Here is a 16,389-nt window from a genome sequence, read left to right as displayed (position 1 = left end):
ATACATCAATTCAAGACATTCTCATTTATATATCCTACAAAATAAACACGACCGGTCTAAATATTCTCGAATATTCTTACAAATTTTCGTACAAAATAAATAAAATTATTTAAATATGTTCAGACGTCTATATTTTCAAACATCAACAATTTCATATTTTAAACCCAAAAATAATATAATGCGACTCCTATAGTAAATCAAAGGAAATTATTAAAAATAAAATAAAAAAAATAATAAAATAAACTATGTTTGAATTGGTCAACCTAGAAATTCAACATGAAACTTCTTACTTTTTTTCTTAGTCAAAAAGCCAGCAGCCATAAGTCCATTCAATTCAAAACTTCATTTGTAACCACTCGACTTTGTAATCCTAAACTAAACCCGAACAATATTTGATGTAATTTAACCGGCTCATAACTTAACCTCTACAAATGAAATGGTGTGGAAGCTAAACCATGCTGACCTTGACTCAACGACTCAACCGCCAAATGGCTCACTCTCCTTGTATGTGAAAAAAATAAAGTTTTAGAAACATTGAGTAATAAAAATACATGGTTCTTCTCTTGGACCAGGATATCAAACTATATGCTACATGGTTTATGCAAACATACGTAAATGTGAGACCTCACGTCAGTTGGAGAGGGAACAAAACATTCCTTATAAAGATCTGGAAACTTCTCCCTAACATACATGTTTTAAACCTACGAGAACGATACATAACAAGTCAAAGCAGACAATTAGGTTTAGATTGTTACAACAAAACTTTGTTCTCGATTGCTACTAAGAATCTTTAAATATGCATCACTTTCATACAGTCAAATCTTATTGGAAAATAAGAGATTTTATTTCAATATTTCACGTATATATATATGTGAGATCCGACATAAACTTATCCAAGTTATGATGGAGAAAGTTACCTAATTAATTCCGTAATTAAAAATTGTAATTACACCATAATTTCTTTCATTTGAAAACAAAAAATCCATTGAGAATTCAATTTTCTTTTGCCTTTTTTTTTAATAATAAATGTCAAACCTTTATCCTTTTACTATTTTGCCCCTCCTTTTATTTACATTTTTCCATTCTACAAGAAAAAACAAGCCTTTAAAACGTCCTTTTACATTTTTACTTTTCGATCATATATATATTAAATATATATACAAAATTATTTACGCGGTTTGATTATTTAGTTATTGAAAATTAAATTTATAAACATTATTTCCATTTATTGATATGTATTTTTAGAAATGTTTTTAAAATCCAAACAAAAATTTTAAATTAAAAATAGTAATTTTTAGAAAATGTAATTTTCAAAAACTAAATAATTATCAAATTCAACGGTAATTAATTCAATAAAATCAAATAAAAAAAATTGGAAGGTATATAAAAAAAAATTAAATTCAAATATATTTTTTGAAACAATATTAATTTAAGTTATTTTTAAAGTTTTAATTGAGGACTAAAACAACATATAATTAAACCTAATAAGTTAAAAAAAGAAAAAAAAAGAAAAAAAAAGGCCAAATTTGGAAATTCATGTCAGGGCAAGCAATTGTTTGGAAATTCATGCGAAATGATCGAGTGAGTACCTTCGATGGTAGGGTTCGAGAGAGAGACGGGTCCCAGCTCGGTCTACCGGCGTCGCAAACCAAACCCCTGCGATCAAAGTCAAACATTCGTTAATTCCAAAACTTATTCTCCAGAACCCCCATTCCATTCCCGATCATAACAACAATCTTCGCTTATTGTTTCCATTTTCATCCCAAGAGTTTGGAGATCCCCAACTCTCGAGAACTATGTCTTCCATAGTTACCGATGCCTGGAAAGGCTATCTCCTTCAACTTCAGAAGAATCCTCTCAGAACAAAGGTCCGTTGTTTCATTCAGAATCTGATTCGGCTTCTTTGGGTTGTTCTAACTCTGTTCTACCTTTCTTTTTAGGCGATCACTGCTGGGGTTTTAGCTGGTTGCAGCGACACGGTGGCTCAGAAGATTTCTGGGATCAAAAAGCTTCAAATCAGACGATTACTTCTTTTGATGGTAAAGTTCCTTTATTAATTCTGTGATTCTCTGTGGATAATGGCTGGTGAGGTGCTAAAAATGTGTTGAATTACTGCTCTGTAGCTCTATGGCTTTGCTTATGCTGGACCCTTTGGGCATTTTTTGCATAAGTTAATGGATAAAATTTTCAAGGGGAAGAAAGGAAACACAACTGTTGCAAAGAAGGTAGTATTTGTTTCTTCTTTAAAAGTTTCTAAATCTGAATCTTTTCCTTGTAATCTTAGTCGTTTCCTGTGGTGATATTGATGGCTGAAGGTGATATTGGAACAATTGACCAGCTCTCCTTGGAACAATTTGTTTTTCATGATATACTATGGTTTGGTAGTTGAAGGTAAGCAAATCTGCTGCAATTAGCTATGTTTTTTATATCGTTTACTACAATCGTATGATATTGTCCACTTTGAATATAAGCTCTCGTAGTTTTGTTTTCGGTTTCCCCAAAAGACCTCGTACCAATAGAGATGTGTTCCTTATACACCCATGATCATTGCTGCCTTCATTTGCCAATGTGGTATTCCCTTCCAACCATCCTCAAAAATCTTCACCATTTCAAACGATGGTCAAATATGGGTTACTGACAGGATTTTGTGTAGCTTTTCATGTTTTGTCCAGAAGTATTCAACCCTCCATAGTATTGGTTGCCATAATCTGATTCTAATCTCCATGGATGTCCTATGTTCATAAAGGTCATGTTGGCTAAAAGGTTTGACAAACTTAGAGCCTCTAATTTCAGGAAGACCATGGAGTTTAGTGAAGGCTAAAGTTCGAAAGGATTATCCAACTATTCAGCTGACTGCTTGGCGGGTATGGAATTCAAACCTATTGTTGTTTTGTTTTGATTTGGGTTTGTGTTGCTGTTAGAAATGAAAGCTTAGTAAATTAGATAATAAGAATGAGATGCTTATGAATTGCAGTTCTGGCCTATAGTTGGTTGGGTGAATTACCAGTACATGCCTCTGCAGTTTCGAGTGATATTTCACAGCTTTGTTGCTTCATGCTGGTGAGACTTGTTCATTATTTTTCTAACTGTTCCTGCAAAAAAAAGAAAAAAAGAAGAAGAAGAAAAAAAAAAGTGAGATCCCGCGTCAGTTCGAGAGGGGAACAAAGCATTCCTTATAAGGGTGTAGAAACATCTCCCTAGCACACACGTTTTAAAAAACGTGAGACTAACGGCGACATGTAACGTGTCAAAGCAAACAATATCTGCTAGCGGTAGGCTTGATTATAAATGGTATCAAAGCTAGACACTGGGCGGTGTGCCAACGAGAACGTTGGGCCCCCAAGGAGGGTGGATTGTGAGATCCCACATCGGTTGGAGAAGGGAACGAAACATTTTTTATAAGGGTGTAGAAACCTCTCCTTAGTATATGCGTTTTAAAACATTCTTTATAAGGATGTAGAAACCTCTCCCTAGTATATACGTTTTAAAATTCATGAGGCTGATAGCGATATATAACGAGCCAAAGTGGACAATATCTACTAGCAGTGGGCTTGAGCTATTACAAATACTATAAGACCATTTTACAAATCTATCTGACTTAGAGCAAAAAGAGTCCAAAGAAATAGAAAATCTGAGCATTAGAATTTGATGTGTGTACCATCTGGCTTGATAATGTTACTTATATTAGGCCATTTCACCATCACCTCTAAATTTTTTTATTGTTTCATAAATGTTTCAAAATAGATGAAAATAGAGAATCGATTACCGTTAATGGTCATGGTCACACCACTCTATATATCAGTTTCATCCAACATTCAAATAGAGTTCGGCACCAAAACTAGTTTGGAACGATTGTGAACGTCACGACTCATGGGTGATGTTGCTAAGTTTTGAAAAAATAGGAATACGTTTTAACGAAAGGCAAAGGTCGTGGGGTATGCTTTGTAACTTAGCCTACAAGAATATGAAGCTATATATATATATATATATATATATTATCTGGAAAAGAAATTGTGATTTGATCTTGTACATATTCCCCTTAACACAATCGTGGTTTCTGGTTTCAGGGGAATCTTTCTGAATCTGAAAGCAAGATCAGTTGCGGTGAAGGCAGCATAAGTTGAATCAAATGTCTAACCTCACCATCACTGCTCTAATTTAAGCCTTAAAGTCTCTTTCTTTACTTTGGTATCTGTAGAACCCATTAGCTTTTGATGTGAGCTTGATTGCTAATCTTCTGTTTTGACTCGCACCAATGAATAATACAAGGGTAGGAATAAACTAAAGAAGCTTGTCTCTATTTTTTTTTTTTTTCCTTTGCCCTTATTGGGTTTTGCATTAAAGTACGAGGATACGATATTTTTCACTTTGAGCATAATCTCTCAATTATGCTTTTGATTTTCACAAAAGGTCTCTCCCAACTTTGCTTTTGATTTTCATAAAAGGCCTCAGTACCCATGGAGATCATGTTTCTTATCTATAAACCTCATGATCTTTCCTTCTTAAGTAGCCAATACGAGAATTCCTCTCCCAACAATCCTCAACTTCCTTTGTTTTCTACTTTAGGAAGATGTTTTGTCCTATTAAAGTTCTTAAATATTGCAAAATAAATACGCCTCTCTTGAATTATAAATTATAAATATTGCAACTCAAATCATAGCATTATTACAGTTAACCAACGATTTTTAACACTATAATATTCAAACACTAAACATATTCGGCTTTTTTATATGTTAAAAAAAAAGAAAGAAAAGTTGATGTAAAGAATTTGAGTTTGATTTTAACCATAATATTTCAAAGGTTGAATACAAAGAATTTGGGTTTTTCAAGGCCTGGATTTAGCAACCATTGGGTTAAACCCAAGTCCATGGGCTTCACGTTACCTTTTCCATTTATATATATATAATTAATTGTTTAACCTTTTAAAAATACTCTTTTATCTCTATCGCTCTTCCCTTTTCATCCGACGTCCAAACCTTCCTTCTTCTTTCTTCCTCGGCCAGATTCAATGGCCCTTCCGATAATCTCAAATGCATATAACCGTCGATGGACAGCGATAGAAACCGTCGTTTCAAACTGCCTGTGCTCAGTAGGGTACTTCCACGTGGCAATGATTATCGGAAACGTTGTAGTGCGTTATATTATTATATAATATTTTGATTTTGGTTGATTCATCCGGATCTGAAGCATTTTGAGTGATGTGTCGCTGGCACTGTCTATATTTGTCGTTGCAGTCCAGCACAAATCTTTTTGCCATCAAATTTGTTGAAAGTTGAAGGAGGAGAGCGCAGATGAAATGGTGGAGGAGAATAAGGTGAAGGGAAGAGAAGGAGAGAGGAAAAGAGAAGTATAAAAGAGTTTCCAAACACAACAGTTATTAACTGTATTGACCCTTCTCTTTGCAACATAATCATAATGCAAGAAAATGTCGAAACCTATAACATCGAAAAGGTTAAAAATGAAGTTCTTAGGAAATTTTGCATAACTTGATGTAAACGTCTTAGATAGATTTAGAAGAAAGTATTTTCGTAGTTCGTACTTTTGGAAAAGAAAAGAAAAAATTACGCTTGTGTACTGAATATATAATTATGAAAGCTAAAATTTTCAAACGTGTTCATAAAACTGTGAAGCATATTAGGAGCAAACAAAACTTTTGAAGATTGAAAACTACCGTGATACTTACTTGTTGCGCCGTGGTAATGGAATCGAACAATAGAGCGTTTCTTGAAGATAGAATGTTACTAAAATTAACGGCGGTTTCCTTCCAAGTGAAGCTGACGGCAGAAACAGAGACAATACGCACGGATATCCAAAGCCATCCATAGGCCATAACAAGTTCTTTCACAAAGAACTTGATTATCCGATCATCCGACATTCTTCCTCGAAGAATGTTTCAAAAATTAATTGCAATTTTCTTCCGAAGAAAATAAAGCAATATATCGACGAAACGGAAAATTTTTGCAGTGAAAATCTAAGGCCGTAACAAATTCTAAATTGGCACGACAGATGAACGAATTTTGACGGTCAAGGCTGCCGTGCCGACTAAATAAAAGAGGAACAATCGAACCAATCATTTACGACGCAAACGAGAAGAATCATTCATCGATCCACATATATCTAAAGAAATTCGTAAAGTGCAGAAAATTTCAATAGCGTATGTACCTCAATCATCATGGCTCCGATTTCTAAAGCAAATGTCGGTTCAACATTTGCAGCTTATGAAACCTTATGCATGCATCCATTATAGACCTGTATTTCAGAAATCGGAGAAATAAAAAATCTGAAACAAAAGAAAAAGAGTAACATATAATCATTTACATGGAAGGAGAAACTGTATGATTACAGAATTAGAACAAACTGACTGATTCTCCGTTGCCGAACTCAGTCCTATACGTTGATCAGCAACAGATCTCGCTACACTCATATGAAATTCGAGAGAACAAAAGAGAATGAGAGAGAAAGTTCCCGAGAGCTATTTTAGAGAGAGAGAGAGAGAGAGAGAGAGAGCACTCGTCTCTACTTCCATCCTTCCAACGGTTATGAGAAATGAGAAATTTCAACGCAAACTTCAAAGTAAAATTTACATCCAATGAAAGGACACCACGCCGGACGTTACATTTTAATCCACCGAGCGAGCTGGGCCGGGTTAACAATCCCAGGCAAGTGGGCCCCATCCATTTTCAAGATGCTTGCCACCTCAGCATAGCTATGATTTTCTTTTCTGACGCTCGGAGCGGCGGCGGCTTCCGGCTTCGTCCTCTTACACTCAGATGGCTGTGAGCTAGTCATTCCAACGGCTTCACTTCGAGGCGGCTCATACTTCTCCCCAAACAAAGTGCCTTTGCTGAGAAACTCGTGCGCAAGGTAGCCGGCTAGAAGCTGATTCGACGAGACTGAGTCGACTCCCGTAGCTTTTGGCTTCACAAACGGCTCAACCTCCTTTCGCTTCCTTGACGCCCTAGGAGGCAACATGGTGGTGATGGTGCGTGAGTGAAAACTCATCCTCAGCCTTAGATCATGCCACGTGGCACTTCAAAGGGGTAAAATCGTAAAATCCTACTCCTAGAAAGGTTCACCCGTCAAATCACCCAGAGTTGGACGTTTCGGACGTAACAAATTTCAAATCGCAAATGATAAGAGGAAATGAAAAAAAAACAGAAAGGAAAAAAAACCTAAAAAAAGAAAAGAAAAATTAATAATAATAAAGAACTTGGAGCGGTTAAAGAGAAGCAGACGGTGAATGTCAGTAACTCTAGCAACGAAAAACGATCAAAGCGTAAACTCCCCGAAATTTTGAGAGAGAAAATGGTCTGTTTAAAAACCGAATCCGAAACGTCGATACGACGGAAATCGGATCGAGAGGCGGCGGTCCTTGCGACGGTGACCGATGAAAGTACGGCCAGATTTATCCACCGACGGCGTCCTGGAAACTCGCCTCCGTCGACGGCGGAGGAAAAGAGGAAAACTGAGGGTTCTAGGGTTGAGATTGATAGTTAGAGATTGAGGGAGCGAAAAAGGGAAAACGGAAAGAGAGAGAGAGGGGAGAAATTTGAGAATATATATGGGGAAGAGGAATGAGGCGAAATGGTGGTTCTTGAATATATTTGGTGGGAAGTTTAGAAAATAGCCTCATTGTTTAACAAAATTACTGGATTTGCCATTGGTTGTAAGGACACAATTGCCCTTTTACGACGTCGTTTTGGGTCCAAATACAGTCTCCTAGACAACAGCCACGATGTGGTAACATTCTTACTTTCGTAGACACGTTCCTTGTTAGAAGGATATAATCCAATAAAATATAAATAATATTTTTTTTTATTAAAAAAAAAACATTTAAACGTCGGACTATCGACTTAAAAATAAAAATATAATTATATTCTAAAGAATAATGGTATGAATATTTGTAACCGTTCAACTGTCATTCATTTCCCTTTCTAATCGATGTGGGTTCTCAACGATCCACTTTCCTTTTGAGCCCAACGTCTTCGCTCGTACTTATTTTTCTCTTTAATCAATATGGAATCTCACAATTCACCCCCATTCAGGATCCAGCGTCCTTGCTAGCACATCGCCCCGTGTTTGAGCTATTAAAGAATACTTCGTTCTCCTCTCTAACCCATGTGTGATCTCACGTCATTTACTCCTTAATAGTTGGACTGAAAAAAATATATATAATTATATAATAAAAATATAAAACGAAATCTCCCATATATTAATATTTTGTTCTAAAGAAGGAAAAAAAAAAAGGAAGGAAAGAGGAAGGAACGAAGGTTTCATGACCATACCTAACACGCTAGCGTTCATGATATTGTGATGTACCAAACAAATATTATTTATTTATTTTATTGGCATTAAAAATGCTTAAATTAATTTATTTTTTTAATCACAAAATGCATTTCATATCAAGAATTTGTATAAAAAAAATATAAATATAAGTTCAAAGTATAATGTCTAAAAATTTAATGTCAATATTAAAACATAATATTCTACTATTATTATAATAAATAAATAAATAATCGGGTAGACCCAACATGTCATGGAAACATCTTAAGTGGATGAAAATTAAAAAATAATAATAATAATAATAATATTTTATCATAGATAATCTGGAGTTAACCAAAGATAAACTCTAGATTAACCCAAATGAACATAATTAAATGAATTAAAGTCTGAAAAGTAAGATGAGAAAAATAAAGCCTAAATAAATTATGGTGATATTGGGAAACTTTAATTAATAGAATAATAACTCATCCACTTTTGACCTAAAAAGTCTGCCATAACAAATTATAAAAATATGGTCCATAAATGTCACCCATTCTCTAAACCATTCCCCTCTCATCCCCTTATCCAAGTCCACATCGGGTTTTGTATGTACGTATGTACGTACATGAGAAGCAGATGGGGTCGGTGATGTGCTCCAGTTGGATGTGGGAAAGTAATAAGCTAGTTCGCCAATCGACTTGGGACATAGAACGATTCAGATTGAGATGGTGCCCAAAGTCTCGTTACGTTTGTAGAAACGTTGTTGAGCTGTTTGCGTAATCCATCCCATCTAAATGAAAAGATACTTATGGTAAGAAGTCAAATATAATATATATTATAAACTATAATTTAGTACTAAATATTTTTAGTAGTTGTCATTGTGAATGTTTGATTAATCCACCCCACCTAAATGGTGTGAAAGTTATTTTATTTATAATCAAATAAATTACAAGGATATGAAAATAGTAATAAATGAAAATAACAATAAATGGAAAGATACCTATAATAATAAGGCAAATATTAGATATTTGTCTTATAATAAAATATTAAATATAATATATATGGTAAACTATAATTTATTACTAAATATCCTTAACAGTCATCCTCATCGTGGTTGGCAGCACACACCTTTCTGCGTGCTTTAGCATATGCGTGTTCCTGACATCTGTTTGTGGACTTCCCATTGACCCATCTTGAAAGACGGATCAAGGAGACTGATATGTGTGCATGTTAACAAGTGAATAAATTCGTAAGGCTCAAGGAAGTTGACTGGTGAGATCCCTCTATGGATTGCACCACTGACCAACCTTGATCTTTTGAGAAGGGTTCGAGTGTGAGCATGTTGTGTCGCTGTTATTTTAAAATTAATCGAGAGATTTAAACATTTGACCTTTCTGCTTATTTTATATTGAGTTAGGTTCGTTTTGACTAAATTTATAAAATAAAATATATTAAACAAAGAGGATGAACTTCAAGAGAACAATACAACATTCTTGTAAAGTGGAACTGTATTGTACTAGATACGATCCAACGATTCCACGTGAAAGAGCACGGATCAACTCGAGATCTATTCATTGAATTGACTTTCTTAGATTTTTTCTTTCGACACTCCAGTAAGTTGATTTGTGATTTATCATTCATGGACGTTGATAAAATCCTTGTATCGAGCTCAAACTCGTTTCTTTGGTGAGACATTGATCTCGATCAGTATCCACAAAAAAAAAAAAAAATAAGTAGAAGTTTCCCTTTAAAATGCTCCCGAACCCGATATAGATGTATATCGGAAAGAGATCGAGCACCGAACGCGGAAGAATCTATGTTAATGGAAGTAAGTATAATTAAGGGCTTGCATAATTGTTAACATTATTAAGGTAAAATGGTGGTTGGGCAATCAACATCTTTACTACAATTGTCAAGGTCCCCATCTTATCATCTTCTATGCTCGGCTCCGAACCTCCGTGCCCCACGTGACTTTTTTTTTTTTTTTTTTTTTTTTTTTAAGAATAATTATTTTCATTTTAATATTAAATATTTTAAATATTTATTTAATTCTATGAAAATTTTTAAAAATAATTTATTAATTTAACCTTATATTCACGTGGTTTTGAGAAAATTAAGGTATTTCAGAAAATATATTCGGCTTTGAAGTTTTAACGACAGAATATTGGGCTTTAGATGATCCAAAAATTTCTGGTTGAAGCTAATGGGCCGGCCCAAATAAGCGGATCCACAGCCGAATATAGCCCATCTATGACATTATAATTTTTTTTTTTATATAATTATAAAAATAGGAATGAAATTTAGAAAACTCAATTAAAAAAATTGAATTTTGCACTTTGTCTTAAAAAAAAACTCATAAATTTTAAAAGGTTTTTAAGCTTTTAAAAAATTTTAAAAAATATTATTACTATCAGTTTTGGATAGAAACGGTTAATAATTTGTTTGAAAAATATATTAAAAAAAATTTGAGATAATTTATGAGGTATCAATAAACGATAAAATCTTTTTTTATAAGGGAAAATCACATTAATTCTACTTTTAAAATTTCATAAGTATTTTTTTTAACCAATAGTAATAGTAAATATATTTTTTAACTGAAAGGTATTAACGAGGTTTTTAAAATTCAAGAATATTTTTTAGATTTTTAAAATATTTAATGGTACGCTTATAATTTTAAATATATTTTAATTTAATTTTACATTTTAATACGATCCTCTCTGCAATTACATCTAAAATTTCGGTCACTTAAGAATCCATTAATTTTCTCTGGTCACATCATGGAACACAAAAAATTGGAAAAATAGCCCTAATTTTCTCATGTTTGGAAAAATAGCACCAAAGGACATATTATTTCCCTCTCACAAAATTGTCGGTTGGTTCTCCCATGTGCTAATTTTGCTTAAATTAGTTATGTTTTTAATGCTTCATTAATTTCCATAGCTAACTTTTTTTATTTACTATTAATAATTTTGAAATATTAAATTATAATATAAAAAAGGTTATTGATAATTTTTATAGCCCAAATAATATTTAAAAAATTAATAAGGGAGTTATAATAGAAAAATCGAAAAATGATATTAAAATAATATATACCCATTAAAAAATTGTGACGTCTAATTAAAAATTAATTGATTTATTAGATATATTGTATGGTTAAATGAAAATTAGTCTTTCAAATTTTTAGTTCATACGGAATGTTAGGACCATTCGATTTTAAATCTTAATCCAAATCTTGGACATGGGTTACGTGAGCATGTCGGGACCATTCAAATTTTGAACTTGATCCAAAGCTTGGATATGGGTCATTACAAGAAGTAGGTAACGTGACCATGTCATAGAAAATGTTGAGACCATTCAAATTTTGAACTTGATCTAAAGTTTGGACATGGGTCGTTATAAGAAGTAGGTAACGTGACAATGTCATAGGGAATGTCGGAACCCTTTAGATTTTGAATCTTGATCCAAATCTTGGACATGGGTTCTTTACAAGAAGTAGGTTACATGACCATGTTGCAGGGAATGTCGGGACTAATGTTCACTTTTAGAAGCCAGAAGTAAGTTACGTAAACACGTAGCAGGGAATGTCTAGACCATCCAAATTTTGAGTCGTGATCGAAGTCGTTACAACAAACAGATTACGTGACCAAGTTGCATAAATGTCGGGCCGTTACAAATCTCAAAATTTCAAAATTAAACGTGTACTTTAATCAATTATTTAGTAAATTATTGTATTAACGTTAGGGACTCCAAAATTAATTAAAAGTGTAAAAAAAAGAGATGTAAAAAAGAAAGGAACAGCTAAGAAGCTTCATAATGTGTTTAGATTTGAAGAAAAATTGAATGCTATAATCAAAGAAAAAGAACACAACTTCCCAACATGGCATTCAATTTTTTCAGCTGCCAAATCACATGGGAACAATCAAATCCCATATAATTTCAATTTGGTCCCTCAAGTTTTAGAATTTTCAATTGAGTCGTTTTTATAGTATCACAAATTGCAATTTAGTCCTTATACTCTTCTTTAATACCCGCCTGAAAAACCGGCTATTTGTCACATCTATTTCTTCTCTACCCATCCCTTCCAATATTATTTCAATTTGGACCCTTTAGTTTTAGAATTTTCAATGTACTCCCTGATACCTCGTTTTTATAGTATTACACGTTTCAATTTAGTCCTTGTAGCTTGATTAAGCCTCACAAATCTTTTATGTACTCTTATTTAATACCCACTCGAAAAAACCTGCTCTTTGTCACGTCTATTTCTTTTATACCCACCCTTTCCAATATAATTTCACTTTGACCCTTGTAGTTTTAAAATTTTCAATTTACTCCCTAATGCGTCGTTTTTATAGTATTACAAAATTTCAATTTAGTCCTTGGGGTTTGATTAAGCCTCACCAATCTTTTCTATACTCTTCTTTAATATTCACCCGAAAAAACCTGCTATTTATCACATCTATTTCTTTTATCCTACCGTACTTCACGGTAAATATGATAATGGAAAGGTGACCAAAATTATTACTAATCTTATACCATAGGGAATAAATTAGACCTTTAACAAACTTATGTGTCACACATGGTATTATATTCTTCACAAATGTGGCTGTAATTCCTATTTATAATATGTTCATACATATGCCTAATTTTTCAAAAAATATTATGCAATAATTAAATTTAATAACAAATATTATAATAAGTTTGCATGAATAAAATTTGGAACCACATTTCATAGCTCTTAAATTTTTTTTATATGATTTATAAATATATTTCTTTTTCGGAAAATAAAAATTTATACTCTAAACTCGTCGAGTTATAATTTTGTTAATTTTAACTTCCGATTTAATTAAATTTCACCTAAATTTTAGAATTTCGAATAAGTTTTCACTCAAAATTCATAATATATATATTAATTTTATATGCTTTTAATAAACTATAAAATTAGTGATTTTATTAACTAAAAAAATTCTGATTTTTAGAGTAAGAATGAATTAGAATTAGAATTTCTCATTTTTTTTAAAAAAATATTAGACTATATAATATTTCTTATAAATTTAAACAGTAATATATTTGATAAAATAATAAAAATAATAATAAATGAAATTTTGAGCTATATTTTATTTTGTTTATTTCTCTAATTAATGTGTGCCACAAACATTGGTGGATAAGCCATAAAAATATCCTTAAAATAAACAAATAAAAAAATTATATTTTAATAAATAAATAAATAGGAGACTATCTCACTTTTATTATTATTTTGTTGTGGTAATTAATATGGTTTATTAAGAAATATTAAAAAAATAAAAAAGAAATAATTAATTATTCATTTACTCTCCATTGAAATAATAGGAAAGTGATCTGTTTTATGTTTTTGTTTGGGGCTGATTTGTCGGTGGGTATCCTAAAAGCATAATAAAACACCACAATTAGTCATTAGTAATACACAAATAATTCCAATAATTAATCACTAAAAACAAAATAATTATGTTTCTTTAATTTTTTTTTTTTTCATAACAAAATTGTTTCTTCACTCTCCCTATCCTTGGTTGCATAATGTCAAGATAAGATATTGCAACCTCCCCACTAATTAATATATACTCGCTTTAAAACCGTTTGATTTGTGAGATTTATGGAGAGCGTTTTAATTCGCCATGAATGGAGCGTAGAATCCCCCTTTAAATAAAAAAAGGTTGTAATAGTTCAACCTCATCCCTAATAGATATCATCTGGGTTTGTTCTCATGTTTTAAAAAACGCATCAACTAGATAAGAATGTTTCTGGTTAGTTAAATGGAATGGGGGGCGAGAATTATATTCTCATCCCGACCCCACCCAGATCATATTTTCTTGTTAGCTAAATGGGGCGTGAAATAAGAACGGGAAGGCTTCCTGGTCATGAGCATGGGGCATGAAATAGGGACGGGGATGCCTCCCCACTCGGCGAACATCGCATTCATACAACATTAAACATGAATATCTAACTCTGAAATGGGTTGGGTTAATTTGGGTGTAATTTGAAGTGATTTTTTGAGGAGCAACAAGAAGGGGTTCCCTAATGAATGAATGAATGAATGTGAAGAGGAGATTTGTGAGGAATTAAGAGGTTTTGTGTTTGGTTGTTAGTTTAGAAGGACCCAAAGAATTGAATGGTGGTGTGACCATAACGTGCATGACAGCTACAAAATGGCTCTCTCACATTTCTGGTTATGGGAAAAGGCAGAAAAAGTAGTGATGGGGAAGTGGGAGCTCAGAGTTTCTAACAAAAAAGCGAACTGTTAGTAGTTGAGTTCAAATTAATGCCAAACCAAAAGGTGTTTGATGGGGCATATAAATACCTGTGGGTGTGCCTAAAGCTCTTCATCCATTGCCCTCCACAATCATGGCGACTGGCTGCAACAGAGTGGCTCTGTTATCCTTCTTGTGCTTTTATGTTCTTGTATGCAGTGTGGTTGCCAAGGAAGTTGGTAATGGGGAGGAAGAGAAGTTTCTGTTCTTTGGCAAGAGTGGTGGATTAGGGGTTGGGTTTGGTGGTGGAAGTGGATTTGGAGGCGGATTTGGAGGAGGAGGTGGCGGCGGCGGCGGCGGCAGCGGCGGCGGCGGTGGTTTTGGAGGTGGAAGTGGAATTGGAATTGGAGGTGGAGCTGGAGGTGGAGCTGGAGGTGGGTTTGGTAAAGGTGGCGGAATTGGTGGTGGCGTAGGAGGAGGCGCTGGCTTTGGCAAGGGTGGTGGACTAGGTGGTGGTGCTGGTGGCGGGTTTGGTAAAGGTGGTGGACTAGGCGGTGGCATTGGAAAGGGTGGAGGCTTAGGTGGTGGAGTAGGAGGTGGTGCTGGTGGTGGACTAGGCGGTGGCATTGGTAAGGGTGGAGGCCTAGGTGGTGGTGCTGGTGGTGGACTAGGCGGTGGCATTGGCAAGGGTGGAGGCCTAGGTGGTGGATACGGTAAGGGAGGAGGGCTTGGTGGTGGCATTGGCAAAGGTGGAGGACTTGGTGGTGGAGTAGGAGGTGGTGCTGGAGGAGGGTTCGGTAAGGGTGGTGGCATTGGCAAAGGTGGAGGACTTGGTGGTGGTGCTGGAGGAGGGTTCGGGAAGGGTGGTGGTGCTGGCGGAGGTTACGGTAAGGGTGGAGGACTTGGTGGTGGCATTGGGAAGGGTGGAGGCCTTGGTGGTGGAGTAGGAGGCGGTGTTGGGGGAGGGATCGGTAAAGGTGGTGGACTTGGCGGTGGAATTGGTAAGGGAGGAGGCTTAGGAGGTGGTGCCGGTGGAGGTTATGGTAAGGGTGGTGGACTGGGCGGTGGAATTGGTAAGGGAGGAGGCTTAGGAGGCGGTGCCGGTGGAGGGTTTGGCAAGGGTGGTGGAATTGGTAAAGGAGGAGGCTTAGGAGGTGGTGCCGGTGGAGGGTTTGGCAAGGGTGGTGGACTGGGCGGTGGCATTGGGAAGGGTGGAGGCTTAGGTGGTGGTGCCGGTGGAGGGTATGGTAAAGGTGGTGGACTTGGCGGTGGCATTGGAAAGGGTGGAGGCCTAGGTGGTGGAGTAGGAGGTGGTGCTGGTGGAGGCCTTGGTGGTGGAGTAGGAGGCGGGTTTGGTAAAGGCGGTGGACTTGGTGGTGGCATAGGGAGTGGAGGAGGACTTGGAGGTGGAGGTGGAGGTGGAGGTGGAGGTGGAGGTGGAGGTGGAGGTGGAGGAGGAGGCTTTGGTGGTGGCTTTGGGAAGGGCGGAGGTTTTGGTGGTGGCTTTGGGAAAGGCGGAGGTTTTGGAGGTGGCTCGGGTGGTGGATTTGGAGGTGGGTTCGGTGGCGGAGGCGGAGTCGGAGGGGGCTTCGGCGGTGGCTCTGGCTTTGGTGGAGGTGGTGGCGGGGGAATCGGACACCACTAAACTTTACTTATATCATATCATATCATATCGAACGCACTAGATTACTTCAATATTTATCATCATCTATGTTATTCTATTTCTTCCCTCTTCATCGAATTCAAATTATATAAATCCACACTCGCATTGTATGAACAAACCAAATTCCATGAATTATTAGACTGACTTGTATTTTTTGTTCATAAAAACAACTTAGAAAGGGAATGCTCTTATTCTTTTTCATAAAAGACAACTTAAAAAGAGATTCACAACCCGATATCGCTT

General features: G+C 35.4%; 3 protein-coding genes across 18 annotated transcripts; 2 read left to right on the top strand and 1 right to left on the bottom strand.

Annotated features, from left to right (window-relative positions):
* Positions 1-1,522: 1,522 nt before the first annotated feature.
* Positions 1,523-4,300, top strand: LOC111499089 (peroxisomal membrane protein PMP22). Its single transcript, XM_023150551.1, has 7 exons — positions 1,523-1,868; positions 1,941-2,039; positions 2,124-2,225; positions 2,316-2,391; positions 2,794-2,864; positions 2,975-3,060; positions 4,068-4,300. Exons 1-7 carry the CDS (start codon positions 1,797-1,799, stop codon positions 4,117-4,119), a joined length of 558 nt encoding a protein of 185 aa, XP_023006319.1. The 5' UTR covers positions 1,523-1,796; the 3' UTR covers positions 4,120-4,300.
* A 1,981-nt stretch (positions 4,301-6,281) lies between these two features.
* LOC111499092 lies at positions 6,282-7,579 on the bottom strand. The gene has a single exon (XM_023150553.1). It carries the CDS (start codon positions 7,000-7,002, stop codon positions 6,613-6,615), a length of 390 nt encoding a protein of 129 aa, XP_023006321.1. The 5' UTR covers positions 7,003-7,579; the 3' UTR covers positions 6,282-6,612.
* A 6,871-nt stretch (positions 7,580-14,450) lies between these two features.
* LOC111498925 (glycine-rich cell wall structural protein-like) lies at positions 14,451-16,264 on the top strand. Of its 16 annotated transcripts, none has more exons than XM_023150298.1 (4): positions 14,451-14,917; positions 14,948-15,232; positions 15,305-15,664; positions 15,737-16,264. In XM_023150298.1, exons 1-4 carry the CDS (start codon positions 14,638-14,640, stop codon positions 16,126-16,128), a joined length of 1,317 nt encoding a protein of 438 aa, XP_023006066.1. In that variant the 5' UTR covers positions 14,451-14,637; the 3' UTR covers positions 16,129-16,264. The 16 variants fall into 16 exon arrangements, with proteins under 16 accessions (XP_023006066.1, XP_023006063.1, XP_023006055.1 ...); XM_023150295.1 differs by having other exon boundaries at positions 15,305-15,708; positions 15,763-16,264; XM_023150296.1 differs by having other exon boundaries at positions 14,452-14,917; positions 15,305-15,568; positions 15,629-16,264.
* The last annotated feature ends 125 nt before the right edge of the window (positions 16,265-16,389 follow it).

This window comes from Cucurbita maxima, unplaced genomic scaffold (assembly GCF_002738345.1).
Source record: "Cucurbita maxima cultivar Rimu unplaced genomic scaffold, Cmax_1.0 Cma_Scf00026, whole genome shotgun sequence".
In the NCBI taxonomy this organism is placed as follows: Eukaryota; Viridiplantae; Streptophyta; class Magnoliopsida; order Cucurbitales; family Cucurbitaceae; genus Cucurbita; species Cucurbita maxima.
This window is presented reverse-complemented; position numbering and strand designations above follow the sequence as displayed.